Genomic DNA, 23139 nt, shown 5'->3' on the forward strand with positions numbered 1-23139 from the left:
CATACGCAAATCAATAAATGTAATCCACCATATCAATAAAGCCAAAAATAAGAATCACATGATCATTTCTATAGATGCAGAAAAAGCCTTCCATAAGGTCCAACATTTATTCATGATAAAAACTCTACAGAAAATTGGAATAGATGGTCTTTACCTCAATATAATAAAGGCCATTTATGACAAACCAACAGCCAGCATCATTCTAAATGGCCAAAAATTGAAAGCCTTTACTTTAAAATCAGGCACAAGACAAGGATGTCCTTTATCACCACTCCTATTTAATATAGTACTGGAAGTACTAGCCAGAGCAATTAGGCAAGAAAGAGAAATAAAAGGGGTAAAGATAGGAAAAGAAGAAGTTAAGTTATCATTGTTTGCAGATGACATGATACTCTACATAGAAGACCCCCTAAACTCCATTGAAATACTCTTAGATACAATAAATAAATTCAGTAATGTGGCTGGATACAAAATCAATACTCAGAAATCAATAGCATTCCTATACACGAACAACAAAATTACAGAGAGGGAAATAAGAGAAACTGGATTATTCACATTAGCAAGCAAAAAAATGAAATATTTAGGAATTACTCTTACGAAAGAAGTGAAAGACTTATACAGTGAAAACTATAATACACTGAAAAAGGAAATTGAAGATGATCTCAGAAAATGGAAAGACATCCCTTGCTCATGGATAGGAAGAACAAACATTGTGAAGATGGCCATTCTCCCAAAACTCTTATACAGATTCAATGCAATCCCAATAGAAATACCATCAACATACCTTATAGATCTAGAGAAATCACTCCTAAATTTCATCTGGAACCAGAAGAGACCTAGAATCGCAAAGGCAATTCTAAGCAGCAAAGGCAAAGCAGGAGGCATCACAATCCCTGACTTGAAATTATACTACAAAGCAACAGTAGTAAAATCAACATGGTATTGGAATCAAAACAGAGGCGAAGATCAATGGAATAGATTAGAAGATACAACCACAACTACAAACACACTCAACCACCTTATCTTTGATAAAGGAGCCAAGCAGGTTCACTGGAAGAACGACAGTCTCTTTAATAAATGGTGCTGGAAAAACTGGCTCTCCATTTGCCGAAAACTAAAGCTAGACCCATGTCTATCACCATGTACTAAATTAAAATCTAAATGGGTCAAAGATCTGAATATTAAAACAGAAACACTAAATCTATTGGAAGACAAAGTGGGTAGAAACCTTGGAGACATAGGAGTAGGTAGAGAATTCATGAACAGGACTCAAACCGCACGGGAAACACTTCCCAGAATCAATAACTGGGACCACATCTTATTAAAAAGTTTCTGCATGTCAAAAGAAATCTCCAGCATAGTGAAAAGAAAACCCACAAACTGGGAAAAGATTTTAGTGAACTCTCTCTCAGACAAGGGACTCTTGTCTAAAACATATAAAGAATTAAAAAAACTCAGACCTCCAAAATTCAAAGATCCAATCCAAAAATGGGCATCTGAGATGAATACGCAATTCTCAGATGAAGAAATGCAAATGGCAAATAAATATATGAAAACATGCTCATCATCATTGGTCATCAGAGAAATGCAAATTAAAACCACACTGAGATTCCATCTCACTCCTGAAAGAATGGCCAGGATCAAGAAAACCAACAACAACAAATGCTGGAGAGGATGTGGGGAAAAAGGAACTCTCCTGCACTGTTGGTGGGAGTGTAGACTGGTACAGCCTTTGTGGAGGTCTGTCTGGAGGTTTCTCAAAAAGTTGGGATTGGAAATCCCATTTATTCCAGCTATTCCACTTCTAGGCATATTCCCAGAAGAACTGAAAGCATCATACCACAGTGATTTATGTGCACCTATGTTTATAGCAGCACAATTTGTAATCGCCAGATCTTGGAAACAACCCAAGTGTCCATCAACTGAGGAATGGATAAAAAAGTTGTGGTATTTCTATACAATGGAATATTATTCAGCTATAAAGAAGGATCACATTGAGATATTTATCAATAAATGGGCGCAGCTTGAGACCATACTCATAAGTGAAATAAATCAATCTCGCATGTATGAATACCGAATAGTTTCCCTAATGTAAGTAATGATTCAAATATATGAAAATATGTGGCAATCATGATTCCCCATTATGTGGCCTTGAAGCCTTATAAAATTTTCACTTATTAATTAGGCTTTATTCCGGGCTTCTTGATATGGAAATATTTGAAGCTATAGTATATGAAGTTTTATCCAAATATCTCAAGGAAAAAGACAGACACTATGGTAACTATTATTCTTTAAAAAAAATTATTTAGTTATTTCTTATGTTTATTTTAATTAAGGGAAAAATTTAAAAAATTAGGATATATAATAGTAACTCTTTTCGATTTCCTATTAACTTGTTTTGAAGTCCTGTAATGCTCCCACGATCTTGTTTTGACTGATTAGACTCTGTTCCATTCTGTGGGATAGTATCAGGTCCGAGGGTATAGGCAACTACTTTGAAGGCAGTAAGATTCACTAAGATGCCCATTCTGGTTTGACTATTGTCTCCTTTGGAAGTCCTGTAATGTTTACAATGTCTAAGTTGTATTGGTCTTGTTCTCTACTGTTTTGTCCAACTTTATAATATCTAATGAGATAGACAAATCTTTTTAAGGAAACAAGAGACAACGTTGATAACTATTGTTAATAACCGTATACTCTGTTCTACATCATGTGCTAAGTCTATCCTTGGTTTTCACTGACAGCTTTGTTCTGCCATATTTGACTTTATTCTCCCCCCCCCCAAAAGTAATAAGAACTAAGGAGTAATAAAATCTAAAATGTGTAAATTTTGTTGTAAAAAGAGAGGAAGGGGAAAAAAGAGCTCTAACGGATATAACAGCAAGTGTGTATAGGGATGTTGAATAGCTGACTATATTAATGTTTTTGGATCATTGAACACAGCTGTTTGTAGTCTCTCTGTTTGAATGTCTACTTTGTATTCTTTGATACTGTGATTTGAGCAACTATTTCTAAGATGATAATATGTAATCTATTAACAGGTGATTTCTTACTGTTATGCTTTTTTTTGTAGTTCTGTATTATATGTAACCTTACACTGAAAAAAAAATTGCCTTTCTTTTATTGATTTCAAAATGCTTTGTCTTTGAGTAATGTCAGTTTATGATGTGTCTACATGTTGTTCTCTTTCAATTTATTCTATCTAGAATTTACTAATTTTCTTGGATGAGATTTCTTGATTAATATTTCATGAATTTGGGAAGCTTTCTGCCATCATTTTTTGACATATTCTTCCTTTTCTATCTTCTTTCCTTTTAGGGCTTCCATTGTGCATATGTTGTTATGTTTAATGGTTTCCCACAGAGTACTGAGGTTCTATTTATTTTTCTTCATGATTTTTACAATAAAGTATACCTGTGGATAGTCTCTATAATCTTCAAGAATGCTGACTCTTCCTTTTGCCAGCTTGAACAATTGAATTTTTCATTTTGGTTATACTTTTCAACTCCAGAATTTGTACTTGATATTTGAGATTTTCTATTTGTTAGGATGGTTATGATATTTGTTTTAATTAATATATTGTGTTTCTTACTTTTGGTGTGGCATTGGGGACTGAATTCAGGACCTTTATGCTGAGCCCCCCAATCACTTGTCTTTCTTTCTTTCTTTCCTTCCTTCTCTCTCTCTTTTCTTTCCTTCCTTCCTTATTTCCTTAAATATTTGAGACAGAGTCTCATTACGTCACTATGTTGCCTAAACTGATCTCACACTTGCTAGCCTGGGATTACAGGCATGTACCACTATACCCAGATGAGACTTTATTTCTTAGAGCAAATTTGGGTTTATAAAATACTTGAACAGAAAATACAGAGTTCTTATATATATTCTTCTCTATCCTTTACCCTGTCTACAGATTCTCCTATTATTAACATTTTGCATTTAACAATTGATGAACCGATCTCAGTACATTACTGTTGACTAAAGCCCATAATTTATATTAGTATTCATTCTGTTACTATATACTTTTATGGGGCTTCCAAATTTATACTGTCATGTATCTCCCATTAAAATATAATATAGAATATACTGCCCTAAATATCTTCTGCACTCTACATGGTAGACCTTCCCCTGCAAACCACTTGAAGCAACTGCTCTATCTCTATAATTGTATTTTTTCTGAACTATTATTTTAGTCATGTTTAGCCTTTGCAGACTTCTGTCACTTAGCAATATGGATTTAAGGTTCCTCCATATCTTTCCTCTGTGTGGTTTGATAGTTCATTTTTTTCTTGTCTCGTGTATGTGTCTGATTATGTGTGTGTGTGTGTGTGTGTGTGTGTGTGTGTGTGTGTGTGAGAGAGAGAGAGAGAGAGAGATAGAGAGAGAGAGAGAGGATTTGAACCCAGAGCATATACTATACTAGAGCATATACTAGAGCAAGCGCTCTTCCAGAGCAGCATCCTCAGCCTTTTTTATTTTGAGATACGTTCTCACTGAATTGCCTAGGATGGCCTGCTACAGCCACCCTTGTAGGTAGGATTATGAGTGTGCATCACTTCATCCAGCTTCTCATTTTTTTTTAATTTTTGGCTTTTTGATGCAGGGTCTCACTATACAGTTTAGACTGGCCTTGAACTCACTTTGAAGCCCAGGCTGGTCTCGAACTCACAGTGATACTCCTGCCTCAGCATTTTCTTACAGAAACTTTCAAGCATGCTTTTGGAACAGTTATATTCTGACTTTCTTTTCAGGTTGCTATTACTTCTGACTCTACAGGTCCTTCTGATAATTTTGAGGTACAGTCTTTGACATGTCAAAAAGAATGCAGTAAAACTGTGAACACAGAAGCCTTAATGACAGTGTTTCACCCTCAGAATCTGGAGACTCTTAATTCTAAAATGGTAAGAAAGTAAAATATTTATATCTATAGACTGGAACAGTTGATTAAAAAAGAATCTTAGTGCAGATTAGCAGATACCAGAACTGAAAACTCTTCCTTTGAGATTTAAAAAACTTTCAAAACTTACTGTACTTTCATGTGCCTTGTTTGTTTCCATAACACACAAGAATAGTTATCAAGAATGAGCATAAAAGAGGAATGTTTGATTTGGGGTTTAATTTGTATAGGTTTCTAATAGCTTATACAGAAATGGAGCTTATTTGGGAAGAATTAAGATGAGAAGCTTTGCTTACTAAGCATAATACTTTTACCATTTTTCTGAGTTTGAGTTAAGATAGTAAATTAATGCTGTTAGACAGCAATAATTGCAAAATTATACAATAATTTTAAAAGATTTTTGGGGAAAACAGAGGTAAATATTGATTTTTTGTTAAAACTGAGTTTTATTTTCTATGTTCTTGGTTTCCATAGATGTTATTTCATGGTGAAAAGGGTGGGCAAACTATTTTAAAGATGTTAATTTCTCACTGTGTTTAGTTGATTTCATTTTTCTGTTACAGTTGAAAGAAAAAATGAAGGAACAGTCATGGAACATACTATTTTCAGAATGTGGGCGTGGTGTTAGCATGTTTCGGACCAAAAAGACTCGAGATCTGGTTGTAAGAGGGATTCCAGAGACCTTAAGAGGAGAGCTCTGGATGCTTTTTTCAGGTACAAATAATCTTCATTTGGTGACCTATCTCTTTAACAATAGAATTTAGGACTAAGATGTGCTGTTCTTCAGATTTAGCACCCACCACTTAGATTTACAAGCTATCACTCGTGCTTACATCTTTTTGCATATATACAATTTTTTAACATCTTGTTTAGAGAACCTCAATGTCTTTTTTTGTATATTACACCTTGTTTATACAGTACTGTAATTTTTTCTGATTGTACTGTATAGTACAGTTCTATACTTTTATGTTCTGTTTTACATTACAGTGCTACACATAAGAGATGCATAAATAAAAGCAAAGTCAATAAGTGGAAATTTCCTTTGACCATTTATTTGTTCTCAATATTCTAATGTACATATTATATACAATTCTACATTTAGTGACCAATTCATTTAATAACCTAAGAATATAACTTGGTTAGTAAACTAGAAATGTCAACATTACATTTGTTCACTTTATGCACTTAACAGACATTAATTATATCTCTTATAAGACTTTTATACTAAGCTAAAGTTAAAGAATTACAAAACTGACTGAGAAAAAGTCTTATCGTGAGTTAGACTAGTCATCAAGCAAAGTATGTAGTTATGTATACTTACTTATATATTCATACATCTGGTGCCTGGGTAGATTACTTTATTAGGCAAGTAATGTCTAATTGGGAAAAATCTCTTTAGTGTCAAAAAAAAGTTAAAGGGAAACATTCAAAATGTTGTTCTGTTACATAATATTATTAGCTTAAGATTATATAGATGCTACTGTAGAGTTGTTTATTTTCCTTAATTTCTTTGCTTTTTGTGCTTAGATATCACTTGAACATAAAGCTGAATTTCAAAGTAGTGAAATCCAATTGTTCAGATCTATGAAAATATACTAGAATGTACAAATCATTGTTTGTTTTTTATTGGTACCAGGGATCAAACTCACGACTGCCTGCTTGCAAGGCAGGTGCTTATGTCACTGAGCTAAATCCCCAGCCCTAAATCATAGTTTTCTTATGTTTCTCTTTTTCTATGTGACTGCAATCATCTCCATAGGTGCTGTGAATGACATGGCTACTAACCCTGGCTATTATGCCAAAGTGGTTGAAAAGTCCATAGGGACCTGCAACTTGGCTACTGAAGAAATCGAACGTGATTTGCGTCGCTCCCTCCCTGAGCACCCAGCATTTCAGAGTGATACTGGCATATCTGCTCTGAGGCGGGTACTTACTGCTTATGCATATAGGAATCCCAAAATTGGATACTGCCAGGTATGATTTCACTGTGAGCTTTTGAAATTATAAGGACAGGAGTTGAAATTATAAAAATATGAGTTTGGGTTAGATTGATAATACTTATTATTAATGTAAGCAGGATGGTAACCCTAACCCTAACCTTTCCAGGACCCTGGGTTTGGAGAAATCCAGGTGCCTGGCCCATTCCCCTACACCATGGTAGGTCGGCCAATGTGAGAAGCACCTGTGACCCCACAGCTGGCTTGTTGGGAGGAACCCAGGAAAATGGGAAGACAAAGAAGCAAAACACAATCTCAGATCTCCAGCCCACACAAAACAACTCTGGAAGATATAGACGTGGAAGAAAATGAAGTCACCCACCTAAAATCTCTGAAAGGATAGCAACTGAAGTAAACAAATAACTTCATGAGGCTGTAAAAGTAATCAGATCAGAACTAATATCTACAATAAAAGCAGAAGCCACAAAAATAATAAAAAAATTTCTAAGCATATCTAAAGAAAACAAAGATTAAAAAAAGAAGAAGAAGAAGGGAAAATACCGGAAACCTTGAAGAACAATATTGGAAGGAATTACAATGCATGAAATAGATTCAAAGAGATATCCAGCAAATTAAAAGATCCAGCAAAATCCACCACTTGAAAGAGATTTAATTTCGACTCTCGGACCCTGAAGACAGGATTACAGCTAGTGACTGTGAAAGGAAAGAGCTCTTAAAAATAACAAAGAACGAGGAGCTAACAATTCGACAGCTGCAAGACAATGCAAAGAAAAATAATTTAAGCATGATGGGCATCAACAAAAAAGCAGAGGCCAACACAAATGACATAAAAAGACTACTTACAGAAATAATAGCAGAAAACTTCCCAAACATGGGGAAAAAACCTGGTATACACGTAAGTGAGGCATGTAGAACTCCACATAGCCATAACCAAAACAACTCTACACCCAGACATAGTAATCAGGATCCCAGAAATTCAGCACAAGAACAGAATATTAAACACTATAAGAGAAAAGAAACAGATCACCTATAAAGGAAAGCCCATCCGAATCACAGCAGACTTCTCAACACAAACCATGAAGTAGGGAAGAATTTGGAATAAAGTGTTTCAAGTCCTGAAAGAAAACAGCTTGCAACGCAGACTGATGTACTCTGCAAAACTATCTTTCAGGGCTGGGGATTTAGCTCAGTGGCGTAAGTACCTGACTTGAAAGCGCGAAATCGTGAGCGTAATCCCTGGTACCAAAAAAAAAAAAAAAAAAAAAAAATCTTTTTTTCAAAATTGATAGAAAAATAAGACACTTCCATTACAGAGAACAACTGAAGGAATTCATGACCACTAAGCCAATCCTACAAAGAGCACCAAAGGATATTCTACAAATGAGAAAATGACTATGATTCCCGGAACAGTCGCGGAGAGGGATCACCAAACCGGGCAGGCAACTGAATGAAGGAGAAAAGTGGGGGAGGGAAGCAACAGCAGGAGAATAGCTTGTCACAGACAAACCAATTCATGCCAGTTGTAACCATTAATGTAGATGGCTTCAATTCACCAATAAAACGAAACAGGGTCTGGGGGTTTAGCTCTGTGGCATAAGCACCTACCTGGCAAGCATGAGATCCTGAGTTCAATCCTCGTTACCGAAAAAGAAAGAGAGAGAGGTGTTCAAGAAATATGCTATATACAAGAAATATATTTAACTCAAAAAGAAATTCAAAGAGCAAAGTGAAAGGAGAGAAAACAATTGTCCCATGTGACAGGAAACCAGAAAAAAGCAGAGGTAACTTTCCCATCAACCACAGAATGGATAAGAAAGATGCGTTATTTTCATAAAATAGAAAGCTACTCAGCTATAAAAGATAATCTTGAGGCTCTTGTAGTTGAATGGATGCAACTTGAGATCATTCTCATGGGTGAAATGGTTTGGACTCATGGGTGAACACTGAGGTATCTCTCTAGTATAAAAACCTGACGGAGTTAGTGTGATCTAAAATGTACAGTAGATATTGTGAAATTGATAGGGGAGGAAATTTCTAAAAAGGGAAGGTGGTGACCATTGTTAATTTCCTATTATCTTGTTAGGAGTTACTGTGTTGTTTTCATAGTTCTGTTAGGTTTGGTTTTATTCTGTCCTGTGTCATTTGATTTTACTGTGTCTGTGGTATGGGCAGCTGTTTTGAAGATAGGGGATATATTATGGTAGCCATTGTTGATCTCCTATTCACTGGTTTTTGAGGTCCTGTAATGCTTTCATTCTCTTGTTTTGAAAGGTTTCATTCTGTTTTGTTTTTGTTTTAAAGAGAATAAAACCAAAATAAAACAGAATAAAGCCAATCAAAATAAAACAGTATAAATGATACAGTATTTCAAAACAAAATAACAGGAAATCAACAATTGCTACCATAACACATCTTGTCGTCTTCTAAATAGCTGCATGTACGATCAGACATATCGAACAAAGCACAACAGAATAGAACCAATAAATACAAAGCAATGAATGCAGTATAGGACTTCAAAACAAGATAGTAGTAAATCCAAAATTGCTACCATAATATACCTTGCTATCTTTGAAATAGTTGCCCATGCCATCAGATATAGTAAAATCAAACCAGACAAAATGGAATAAACCCAAACCAAACAAAGCAATGAAAATGGTACAGGACTTTAAAACAAGACAATAAGGAATTAACAATGGCTACCACCTTCAGAAATAGATCCCTGACAGATGGTATACTGCATATTGTTATCCTCTAAATAGATGATCAGAATACCAGTTTATGCTGTTGTATTTTGTTTGATTTCCTTATGTCTGATGGTATGGACAGCTATTTTGAAGAAAATGACACATTATGGTAGCCATTATTGATTTCTATTACCTTGTTTTCAAGTCCTGTATTACTTTCTTTGTTCTGTTCTTATTAGCTTTATTCTGTTTGGTTTGGTTTGGTTTTATTCCCTTTAAAATAAAAAAAGAAAAAGAAAATAAAATCTTACTAGCATTTTTAATAAAAAGATTATTTTCATTTGTAAAATTTATAGATGGTTATGTGGAAGTCATAGTAACATTTACAGGTTATGAAAATTTGTGATTTTTTTGGACATACAGATATAAAATAACATTCTAAGAGAAAGAATCAGTACAATACAACAGATAGAAGTATATGCAGAGTGTGTATAGACCCCTGATCTGTACAGTAAAGTGCAATGTGAATGAAGCAAAATAGTTGGAGAAAATAATAAGGTAGATTGAGGTAGGTTGGGAGTTTAGATTTTATTTTGTTGGTAGTGGAGAAGTCACTAGTGAAAAAAAAATCCTCTAGGAGTACACTTTGTTGATCAAGTAGGCTAGAATGCTAACACAATACAAAGAGTAACTGAAACACAAAAGAAGAAAGTGATTATTTTGGTGAGTAGTGAGTCCTCTTTGTGATTATTAAGAGATTTAGGCTATAGGCTAACAGTAGATTTTGTCATCTTCGAAACAAGGCTTCCAAGTACTTTTCACTGTCATTAGTGGACACAGGAAGGGGCAGAGAGAATGAATTTTAAAAAATTGTTGGAGATTTTATAGGCTAGACCTGAAGGGGCACATATCATTTCACTCATTCTATTGGCAGGTCTTCATCATTGGCACACCTCTTCACAAAACGTAGTATGAACCAAGCAGAGTTGTACCAAGCCTCTGTGTAAGGAAAGGTGATTGGACTATGGTATATATGGTAATACTTTGCCATATATTCATTTCTAATAGGTTGGGCACCATTAATGACCATATATTAATACTACTTATCAATTGAGAGTTACCAATAGAGTTTTTTTTCCCATGGTTCTGGCAATCAAACAAATTTTCATGCATTCTACCACTAAGCCAAATCCCCATCCCTAGAGAATTTTCTGGAAGACAATTTAAGTTGATGAACCACCTAAATGACTTTAGGCACGCTTAAAAGTATAAAAGACACATATTTCCAAAAAATTTTACACTCAGCTGGGTTTTTAGTTTAGTGGTAGACCATGTGCCTAGCATATATGAGACCATTAGTGAATCCCCAGAACCAGGAAAAAGCTTACATCACAGAGCCTGATACAGCAATTTAGAGATAATTTCAAAGTAGCCATCACATGATTTTGACTTCTAAAGCATGAGAAAAAATTTATAGTTATGGAGAGTAGGAAGTAATTTATGTTGGGTTAAGATAACAAATTAGCAATATGATTTTGGTAAGAATAAGCCTGCTATGGAGATCAGACTGGCTAAGCTCACAATGAAATCAAGAATTAAATAAGTTGGTGTGTGACAATATCATGGAGAATTTAAATTTGAAAAAAGATTTTGAGTTAATATAACAAATAGATTTTATTGCTTTTGAGTAAAATCATATGTGAGCCATAACAGATATCTGGCTTATCTATTTATCTGTGTTACCATACACCACACACACAAACTTTACCTTTTAGTGTTTTTTTGTATATTAACAAAACTGTGCAACCATCACTACAATTTGATTGCAGAACATTTTCATTATTCCAAAGATATTCATTAACATACTCATTAACAGTTATTCTCCATTTCTTCCTATCCCCAAGCCATCCCATCATGAATCTACTTTTTTTTTCTCTTTGAATATGCCTACCAGGGGTATTTTATCTAAATAAAATGATAGACTATGTGGCCTTTGGGTCTACCTTCTTTTACTTACCATACTATTTTCAAGATTCATCCATATTGTTGCATATATCAGTACTTCATTCTTTGTAATGACTGAATAGTATTCCATTGTGTGAATATACTGCTTTGTGTTTATCTGTTGTAGAGTCGACAGACATTTGAGTTGTTTCCATATTTTGACTGTAAAGGATAATGCAGCTATTAATATTAATGTACAAGTGTTTGTGTGGATACTTTCAATTCTTTTGAATATATATCTTGAAGTAAAATTTCTGGGTTATATAGTAACTATATATATGTAAATATATATGTATGTATATATGGATATATATATAGTCTTTTTGAAAGCATATATATTTGTTTCACTATAGATTTCAGGTTGGTCTTGAACTCAATTTGTAGCCCAGGCTGGCCTCAAACTCACAATGATCCTCCTGCCTCAAGCCTCCCGAGGTCTGGGATTACAGATATGTGACACCACACCTGGCTAGTAACTATATCTAAATTGTTGGGGCACTAACAAACATTTTTCAAAGAGAACTCACAATTTACATTTCCCACAAGCAATGCATAAGGGTTCCAATTTCTCCACATCCTCAACATTTTTTATTGTATTTCTTTTTGATTGCAGCTATCTCAGTGAGTGTGAAAATGGTGCCTTGGCGTTCTTGTTGGCAATCAATTGGCTATAGATGTTAGGGTTTATTTCTGGAATCTCAACTTTCTTCCATTCATTAATATTTCTGCCCACTACCACACTGGCTTGATTATTGCATCTGTGTAATGTAATAAGTTCTGAAATCAGAAAATGGGAGTCCTTTACGTTTGTACCTTTCCAAGATTGATTTGGCTTTTTATAGGTTCTTGTATTTACATATGCATTTTTTGAATTGGTGCATATTAGTTATATAGAACAATGAGCCTGGCTTTGGTACATTTGTACATGTGTATAACATACTTTGATCAGTACCCCCTCTTATCCTTCCTTCCTTGTCCTTCAATCCTTTTTTCTGTAATAGTCTCTACTAATTTTATGTCATCCTTTTTTTAATTAAAAATTTTTCTAGATTCCAAAGATGAGAGAAATATGCAATATTTGACTTTTTGTGTCTGATTTATTTTACTTACCATGATGCTCAAAATATGAATTTTAGGATCACTTTGTTAGTTTCCTCCAAGAGGAAAGATAGGTGGGATTTTGATAGTTGTTGCACTGTAAATTAATTTAGAGTATTGCATGTTAACAGTACTAAGTCTTTAAACTATAAACATAAAATGGTCTTTCCGTTTATTGGGCTCTTTTGTTCTTTTAAGATTGTATGGTAGTTTTCAGTGAATAAGTCTCACACTTCCTTGATAATCTTATGTCTAACTATTTCAGCCCTTTTTATATTACAGCAAACTGGGTTTTTTTGCTTTCATATTTGGATTGTTGTCTATATAGAAATACAAATAATCTTTGTATATGTTGGTCCTGTGTACTATAACCTTACTGAGCTTATTTGTTAATTCTAGTAGATGTTTTGTGGGTTCTTTAGGAATTGCTACATACAAAATGATGAAATTGCTGTAATCCTAGCATTGAGGAGGCTTAGGCAGGAAGATTGTTACAAGTTCAAGCCCAGTGTGAGCTACATGTTGAGATGCTGTCTCAAAAAATATATTATCTTAACTCAAGGAATTAGAATTATGATATTTCTTCCATCCCAGTCTGGATTGCTTTCCCCATTTTTTCTTGCCTAATCAATCTGGCTGTAACCTTCAGTATCATGTTACATAGAAGTGTAGAGGCTTTGTTTGTTTTAAGATGGGGGTCCCAATGTGTTCCCTGCGCTAGTTTTAGATGTCTCTTTGTGAGAAGGGTTTTCATTACTAGTTCAAATTTTTACTTATTATAGTGCTATTCAAGTTTTTCTTTCTTTTTGAGCTGGTCTCAGTAATTTGTGTTCTTAGAAACTTGTTCATTTTCCTAATTCATTAGTGTACAATTGTTGGTCATATTCCCTTATAGTTCTTTCCATTGCTGTAAAGGTTGGTACTGCATTCTCTCTTTCTTGGTTGTAATCATTTGAGTCTCACATCCTTCTTGTGTTTTTTAAAAATCTTTTTGGTTAGGCTATCTAAAGATCTCTCAGTGCTTTTTATCTTATTTTGTCTTTTCAATCGACTTTTTTTCTTTTTGTTTTAATATTCTCCATTGCTTCCTGCTTGAACAGAGCCTAAAGATTAGTCAGAACTAAAAATTGAGGCCTTTTCTATTCTTTCTCAAGTACCCCTACAGCTATAAATAATGTACTCATTTATATGCATGTAATGGATTTCTAGATTCTCAGGAATATGTCAGAATCTTTCAAAGCCCCCAGATTTCCTTTTAACCCTTTGCTAGCTTATTATTTGCCAGCTGTTATCCCCTGCATCAGCAGCGTTAATAGCTATTTGATTGTTTTAAGAAACATCCTTGGTGAAAAGACTTTGTGCTAGATAAGCTCCGTGTCAGCTCAAATACAAACTTGTGATTGGAGTCTTCCAGGGAGCTAACATACAGATTATGACAGTTCTCTAGGAATGGGGCTTTGAAGGAACTCCAACCCCATCTTTTTCCCTCCTGTGGTAGCTAGGTGCTAAGTGCTGGTTTTCACCATGATTGTTGAGTGTTGGTATTTTGCTTTGGTTTGAGTGTTGTTGTTTGTTGTTTGGTTGGTTTGGTTTGGTGCTAGGGATGGAACCCAGGTCTTCACACATGGTAGTATTCTACCACTGAGCTACACTTCCAGTCCTAGTTGTTTTAAGTTACCAGAAAGCCAGAGAGAGGAAATAAGAATAGAACAGTTTGACATGCCACAGAGATTAGCCATTTTCTTGAGACAGGATGTTGCTATGTATTTCAGGCTGAACTTAGACAAACTGTGTAGCCCAGGGTGGCTTTGAACATAAAGCAGTCCTCCTGCCTCAGCCTACCAAGTGCTGGGTGATAGGTGTGTGCCATCATACCTGGTTTGCCATTTTTTTAAATACATGCTACTGCATTGCTTTAAGTTCTTGGTTAATTTCTAGAACTTTAAAAAATTATTCTGATGAGTTTTGCCTGTGTTCTCATTGCTTTTATAAAGGACAACATTTTTAGAGGTTTTGACAATGCCATTTTCACTCTACCCTCTCCATTATGTCTTCTCCCACAGGAAATTATTATTATAAAAACATATTTGGATCATTGAACAGAACTGTTTGCAGTATCATTGTTGGAATGTCCACTTTACAAGCTTTAATTTTGTGACTTGAACAATTATTTCTAAGATGACAATATGTAATCCATTAACTAGTGATTTCCTACTGTTCATTTTTTTTCTGTAAATCTATAACTTGTACCCTTTCTCTGCTTTTTTTTTCTTTTCTCCTTAAATAAAATTTTAAAAAAATAAATAAAAACATTTGAGATCAAACTGTAATGAACAGTGCCAAGGAATTGACATATTTAATATACAAATCTGTTAGAAAGGTATTTAAAATTGAAAATGAGCAATAGAAATGAAAAAATTAGTCACACAAAAGAAAATGCAGGTCATAGAACTGAAAAAGAAAGTTCAACCTCAAAAATATTGAAATTAGAATGAGATGCCTTCTTCAGTATCAAATTAACAAAGATGATTAAAATTGTTACAGTTATCCATATTGACAAAAGTGCAGTAGACAGTCAAACATTATTCACTAGAAATATAAATTGGTACACTGTTTCTGGAATGTAATTTGCATTACGTGTTTAATAAGTAATACCCTCTGACCAAATAATTTAATTTCTAGGTATTCTAGTAAGTCTGGAATGAACATAGTGTGTATCCTTGATTTAGATTATTTTGCAGCATTAAAATATTGTTTTAGTAGAATGTTCAGTGTCATAGAAAATGTATAATATGCTTAAAATTAGCATAATTAAGAAGAAAGTCCTTTTATGGGAGAAAGAAGATGTTTATATTTGGACATACTGGAAGATGATTGATATCTACACGATATTCTCCTATAGATAGTTGGAAAAAAAGAGGAGGATTTTTTCTCCATTTTAATGTTTTTAAAAATTAAGTGGTAATTTTTTTAATTTGTCATATTTTTAGCCACTGAAATTACCCTAAATTTGGTTTTACTTATCGTGTTCCATATCCATATTACTGCTTCATTTTCCTTAAATTAATGGTATTGCATAAGGCAAGTGATAAGTAAATGTTAGCCTGACTTCACCTACTTTTGCTTTGGATTAGCTCAGAATTCTTATGTTTGCAATATTATTAGTCTTATTCCTGTTGCCATTTAAAACTGTTATGTATGAAGAAAAAATACAATTATTACCTGAATAATATTTACTTTGCCATATCTCTTCTGTGAATTTTAGGCAATGAACATTTTGACTTCAGTGTTGCTTCTATATGCAAAAGAAGAAGAAGCTTTTTGGCTTCTGGTTGCTGTGTGTGAACGAATGTTGCCTGATTATTTTAATCGTCGAATCATTGGTAAAATAATGCACATACACATTTCACATGCATTAGTCTGTTTTCTGATAAAATGACTGAATGCCACATACTGGGTAATTTATAAAGAATAGAGGTTTGTTTAGCTCACGGTTTAAAGTTGAGAGACCAAGAGCATGGAGTGAGTATCTACTCCGCATCTAGTGAGGACTCTCTTACTGTATCATAATATGGTGGAAGGCACAGCATGGTTAGACGAGCAGACATGCCAGAGACAGCTTACTCTTTTGACAAAGCTACTTTTTGATAACCTATTAATCCACAAGTGGATTGATCCATTCATTCAGACAGAACTCTAGTGACTCAGTCACCTGCAACAGTTCCATCTCCAAATACCATTAATAGATGGAATTTGGGGGTTAAGTTTCTAATATGTGGTATTGGGAGACTCATTTACACCAAGCAGATACATACTTGTCTAAACAATTTCAGCAACTTTTGTTCAGTCAATTAGCAATCAAATAGAATAGATGAATTCGTTTGAAAAATATAAAATTTAAGCAGTATCCAAATGTCTCATTCACTGCTACATTTAAGAAGAGTTTTCTGTATTTACTGTATAACTGGAATGATAGTTTTAGTTTGTTGTTATTTGAAATAAAGTACCTGGTTTGTTTCTTAATTAAATGGAAATTCTTAAGTTTTTAATCACAGTGTTTCTATAATAATAGTGACCTGAAACAACAGAGCTACTGAAGAATTTTAATATTTCTTGATCAGAGGGAGATTGTAATTTATATAAATTGTTTAGATATTTACAAGATTCAAAAGAATCAAGGTCTTACTTTGTTAATTACATGCTGTTTTCTTCAGTCATCAAATATTTATGAATCTGTGACCCCATTTAAAAACTATGGATCATCTCTGCTTTAAAGCTTCATAAGCTTTCAGTATTCTAGATAAGCCACTGATTGTATTATCTTTTGTTGTAGATGATTTGTGTATTTATCTCGAGTTCTACTAGATACTAAACACTTCAAATGAGAGACCATTAATTGTAGTCCCTAGTGCAGCTCTCTGACTATACTAAGGACTCAATAAATAACTTTTCAGATGAATTTGAATTGCATTTCCCCAGTTTTTTTAATGCATGATCTACTAGTAGGTACAGAGTTACAGTAAAGGCATTTGAAGGACTTACCATTTAAGGGAAAAAGACCAGCAAACTAATAAAAGTGAGGAAGTATCAGAAACAAATCTTCTGGAAAGAAGTATCTTTTTTAACTTCTTTTGATATTCTCTAGGTGCCTTGGTGGATCAGGCAGTCTTTGAAGAACTTATCAGGGATCACCTTCCTCAGCTGACCGAACACATGACAGATATGACATTCTTTTCTTCAGTTTCTCTCTCATGGTTCCTCACACTTTTTATTAGTGTGCTGCCTATTGAAAGTGCAGTGAATGTGGTAGACTGTTTCTTCTATGATGGAATAAAGGCTATTTTACAACTCGGATTGGCGATACTTGACTATAATTTAGACAAACTCCTGGCATGTAAAGATGATGCTGAAGCTGTGACAGCTTTAAACAGGTATTGTAAGAACTGTATCACTTAAATTTGGAGGGGATCTGAGAGATTATATGGTTGTATTCCCTTTTTTTTTTGGTACCAGGGATTAAACTTACAACCTCATGCTTGGCACGCAGGTGCTTGTGCCGTTGAGCCAAGCCCCCAGACCCCCTTGTTTTGTCTTTGAGGAAACGTAGCCCTGGCGATGTCAAATAATTTACCCAAAGTCACATAATTTGCCCTAGTTGAATGAAAAGTCCAGGACTGAAATTCAGTCCTTTGTCTTCAAACAGGTTATAACAAATGTAAATCACTTTAAAGTGAGTAATTAGATTACTTACACATTTATGCTATTATTGTTTGTGTATACTGGGACATTCATAGTCCCAATTATTATGTGAAAGTAACTTGAGAGTGAAAGGGCTAGTTAATAATTTTAAATAACCATGGGGAAAATTATCTTAGTTTCCGTGTGGTTTCAATAAGGCAGTTTGAACTTTATTTTCCCAGTGAATTTTGTGTGTTATTTTGTATTGGAGCATAAGCATAGCTGTTTGTGTGTATATATGTGCACACATTTATATATGTTAAATGAATGAATATTTGAATTGACAGCTGTTTTAATTACTGCATCTAATCCCATTCTGTACAGAATAATATGCAAATGCCTTACTCTGGTTTTCACAGCTTTGCAATAAGGCTTCTGTGTACTTTTCTTCAGTATTTCCACTTATGTACCCCTATATACCCTCTTTTACATTCTTAACTAGGCTATGTTGTCTTTGATGAGTACACAGTGAGCCTGTTTGCTTCCTTCATGCTCTTCCCAATCCCAAAATGATTTTGTCCCTATTCCCCCCTCGACGTACTCCTAAACCACAACCATCTTCAAATTCTACTTCTTCATAAACCCTTCCCTTGTCCTCTCAGTTGAAATTAACCTGTTAACTAACTAGGGAGATATTAGGTGCTATTTTCCCTGCTTTAACAATTTTGGTTCCACTAATTCTTGTATTACTGTCACTTTTGGATAGGTTCTTTGACAATGTCACTAATAAGGATAGCCCATTGCCTTCAAGTGTTCAGCAGGGTTCAAATGAGAGTGATGTAAAAAGCAGTCATGTTAGAGTGGATATTACAGATTTGATTAAAGAGTCCAATGAGGTAAGTTCTTTTTATACCATAAATGTAATTACATAGCACATTTAAAAAGATTGGGGGGCGGGGGTATGGCTCAGCGGCATGGCAAGTGTGAGGTCCTGAGTTTGAGTCCCGTTCCAAACTATAAAATAAAAAGATTAGTACTGTAGTTATATCTTTAGTGTTTTATTAACAGTAGTATAATAATGCAAACAAAGATACAATTTAAAATCTATCCTCACTTTAAAAATGAATTCTAAGAACTTGTGCTAGGTTATATAACACCCTATGCCTCAATTTCCTTTGCATTAAATGAAACTAAATTTGCTTACTTTTGTACATGAATACTTCTACACATGTATTGCTATATAAAATGGTGAAAATTATTCTATTCTTAGACATGAATGTTACCAGTGTTCTTCTTCTTGGTTTAGACACATAGTAAATGGAATTCTCTCCAGGAAATATGTATGAAAACTGAAATGTAGGAGGTGAAAATTTACAGTATCTCTGAACAAGTCAGGAAAGTAGCTAGGAATAGAACCAAGCCCCCAGATAACTGAGTCTGATGACATTTGATTTAATTCTAAATGGAAAAGTGGATATTTATTGTGAATAAATACTCACTGAAAACATGTCTTGCAGAAATATGGAAATATTTGCTATGAAGATATACATAGCATGCGCTGTCGAAATAGGTTGTATGTGATACAGACCCTAGAGGAAACAACGAAGCAAAATGTGGTAAGTGTCCATTCAGTGAGACAAAACCAGTTGGAATAAGGTTTTCCCCTTTGATTTCCTTTAATAGTTATTTTTACATGTAAATGAAATGAAAAGGACTAAATATTTGAGATAGATTCTCGCCAAGGTTTAGTTTATTATAGATTTGCTTGAGAAAAAAACAAGTCATTTTCTTCTGGACCAGTTATATGTCTTTCTGCAACATGTTTGCTATTATTTGACCTTAAGCATCACTGTAGTGTAGTGCTAAATGTTATGTAGGCATCTAAGCTTAACATGTTTACAGTATGCTATCAGTAGGAATGGTTGATTTGTATAGTAGCCACTGGTACTAATATTATTTTCTTTGAATACATAAAGTGAATAGTATATAAAAGGGTATAAAACAGTACTCACTGTTTTAATATTTGTCACTCCACAAAAAACTGCTAATATTGGTTTCTTCTGGTCAGTGGAATGAATAGATTACTGGTCAAAGGACGGTGAATTTTACCTTGATGCTTATATTAAGCTTATGTTGTTTTGAAAACCTACTTGCTTAAAGATAAGTTCTTCAGAGATACAAATCCTGAATATTAACATTTCTGAAGGTTCCAGGTTTAGGTGTCAATTAAGTAATTCATTGATGTCATTATGACATAATTGGCATAGAGCCCCCTTGTGGTTTTTTTAATAGATTAGTATTTTTAAATATTTACTGAAGTTATATGTGGTTGTTATAAATAATTTAAGCACAGCAGAAATATAAAAAGTCAAGCCTCTCCACTCCAAAGGGTAACAATCTTAAAATGATTTGATATGTTTCACCTCGTATCTTTTTGTTCTGTATTGGCACACATAGATGTGTATGTTGGTGGGGAGGGGATATAGTTTTATTTTTATTTTGGGTTTTTTTTTTTTGTCTTTTTTGAGACAGGATCTCAGTTCAGGCTGTTATTACTCACTTTGTAGCCCAGGCTGGTCTTAAACTTGCAAGAATCTTCCAGCCTCAGCCTCCCGAGTGCTGGGATTTCAAGCAGGTGTCACCTTGCCCAGCCAAGGGTTATAGTTTTTTAAATGAGTGTATAACAGTCACCATGTTCTACAACTTTTTTCACTGAAAAATTATCCTGGTCATTGAAAATCAGTATATAGAAATCTAACTCTCTGTTTAATAAGCTAAATATCATGCCATAGTACAGTTATTCTATAATTTATTTTATGTTTCCCTGTTGTGCATTTAATATGCCTCCTTCGATGTATTTGCTATTACAGATAATATTTTATGTAAACATCTTTGTGTACATGCAAGATGTCATCAAAAGTGTTTCATTTTTTAAAAATTTATTATTGCAAAAGACACATTGCCATCAACACATTTATCCCATTACTCTTGCTGCTTTCTGATGCAGTTCTGGAAGTACTTTTTTATGTCTTTGCTTATGCTCTCGTAGTTTCCTGAGTGTCCTGTATCAGTCCAACACATTTACCTGATATGGTCATTTTGACTTTGATAGGGGCCAGGAGTCACAGAGTATGGTGCCAGATCCAGTGAATAAGCTGGATGAAGATACTCCATAATGTTTTTACTAGCCTGCTCTCCCGTAGATGACACTTGACAGCAGTATTCACTGTAGTCTTGGTCACACCTCATAAAGACACAAAAGAGGACTTCTCCAAATGCTTCAGAAAGTGGCAAGATCAATGGGATAAGTGTATTTTAAGCAAGAAAGAATGTTTTGAAGGTGTTTAACAATAATATATATTTTATGTCATAATTATTAAAATTTAAACATTCGCCATATATTTAGATCACCCCTCATATAAATTCTTTGTGAGAATATTTCTGTAAGATAGATCCCTGCAAATGGAAGCTATGTAAAAGAGTATGCCTATCTAAAACCTTGAGAGGTCCTACCTAATTATGTTCCAAGATTTACACTAAATTATAATTTTAGCAACAATGTGTAAGAATGCTTTTTTTCTGTGCTTTTAACACCAGACATTAAACATCTTTAATTTGTGCCAATTTGATAGTTTAAAATATCAAATGTTATTTTATGTTACATTCTGCTAGTTACAAATTACTAGACTTTTTCAGTTTTTTTAATTGCCTATTTTTTAGCCTTCACTTATTTTTGAGACTTTTTCTCTTGATTTGTAAGAGCTCTTTGAATATAATTATGTTCCCCATGGGGAGTTAGTACATGTACATAACACATCTTCACTTATTTTTAATCTTCTTCCCCCTTCCTTCCCTCTTTCATCCATCATTTAGTCCCCTTCCCTTAAGCAAAAGATCTATCTCCATACTTCCTATTATCTAACTTTTATTTTGCTCTTTATTTATAATTTCAGTTTCTCATGAGAGGAACCATGTGATTTTTAAGCTTGTGTGTCTAGTTAAGTTCATTTAACATTATGGTCTCAAGCTACATTACTTTTCCTACCAATGACTCAAAAGTTTATCCTTCTTTATGGCAGAATAGTATTCTATGATGTATTTCTTTATCCATTAATCTGTTAGTGAACTTATAGGCCACTTCAATGAATAAGTGTATTGTGCTGCTGTAAACATGGGTATGCATGTATCACTGCAGTGTATTATCTTTAATTCTTTTGGGAAGATACCTAGATGTGGAATAGCTGCTGTCCTTAAGTTACTTTTCTCATTGCTGTGACAAACTATCCACCACCCAAAGTTAAAGGAGAAAAGACTTATTATAGCTCCCAGTTTGTAGAGGTTTCAGTCCATAATCAGCTGGCTCTACGGCAGAGTGGCATGGCTGTCATGACCTGCTTTAGTGTCGTTATCCTGTTCTGTAAGCGTTGTTACCCTGACCTGTGTTTCAATTCTCGTTTCTTATAAATTATCTCTTTCCAGAAAAGCAATTTAGTCCCAGAACCCACTGACCCAGGATTGTAACATTTGCTGACCACTGATTGTAAAACACTCGGATCCAGGACCAACTGGCACTGGTTGTAAAACATTTTTGCAGAAATTAACTCCCCTTTTATATAAGCTCTCTCCCCTTTTCCTCGGCTTTGCTGTCTTTACCTTTTAACCCCCACCCCTAACCTAATCCTGGTTACACAGTTCTGCAGATTCCAATGCAGGCTGGGTTGCAGGGTACCAGCTAAAATAAAATGCTTCTTTTTAAAGACATCTTGCCCCATTTTTGAACATCTTCAGGCCTCATTTTTGGGGTACAACAATAGCAGACGGGCATCTCAGGAGAAACAGTCTATGACAAAGCAGGGTGGGCAGAAGACAGCAAGCAGCACGCTACAAGAGCAGCCCTGTTTCTATCCCTTATATTGTATGCAGGTTACAGGCTCTTAGGGCAGTAGCATTCACACCCAGGGTGGGCCTCCCCATTACCTACACTCAGAACTGTGCCAAACCATCAGTAGATTAATTTAGTAATCATACATACTTAATCCCAGCATCACACACTCTAGATCCAGCCACTTCTGAAAAGCCATGCCTATGAGTGTATGAGAGCACATCTAGACACAAGTCATGACAACTAGATCAAATGGAATTTCTGTTTTTAGGTTTTTGGAAAATCTCCATGCTGATTTCCAAGTGTTTATACTATTTTACATTCCCAGAAACAATGCAGAATGATGTCTGCCTCACTCCCATCCCCACAGCCTCTCCAGCTTTTGTTATTTGATTTCTTAATGATTGTCATTCCGTCTAGAGTGAGATGGTATCTCAG

General features: G+C 34.5%; 1 protein-coding gene across 3 annotated transcripts in view; it reads left to right on the plus strand.

The window, feature by feature from the left end:
• Nucleotides 1–23139, plus strand: part of Tbc1d8b (TBC1 domain family member 8B) — a 109126-nt gene that overhangs the window by 73760 nt on the left and 12227 nt on the right. For all 3 annotated transcript variants that reach the window (XM_063246241.1, XM_063246239.1, XM_063246240.1), the window contains 7 exons: nucleotides 4752–4901; nucleotides 5461–5611; nucleotides 6657–6871; nucleotides 15907–16024; nucleotides 17287–17572; nucleotides 18586–18715; nucleotides 19337–19435. In XM_063246241.1, coding sequence (XP_063102311.1) covers nucleotides 4752–4901; nucleotides 5461–5611; nucleotides 6657–6871; nucleotides 15907–16024; nucleotides 17287–17572; nucleotides 18586–18715; nucleotides 19337–19435 — 1149 coding nt within the window. The remainder of the gene's footprint in view (nucleotides 1–4751; nucleotides 4902–5460; nucleotides 5612–6656; nucleotides 6872–15906; nucleotides 16025–17286; nucleotides 17573–18585; nucleotides 18716–19336; nucleotides 19436–23139) is intronic.

This window comes from Cavia porcellus, unplaced genomic scaffold (genome assembly GCF_034190915.1).
Source record: "Cavia porcellus strain 051 isolate PalLab524CR breed Dunkin Hartley unplaced genomic scaffold, mCavPor4.1 scaffold_3, whole genome shotgun sequence".
Classification (NCBI taxonomy): domain Eukaryota; kingdom Metazoa; phylum Chordata; class Mammalia; order Rodentia; family Caviidae; genus Cavia; species Cavia porcellus.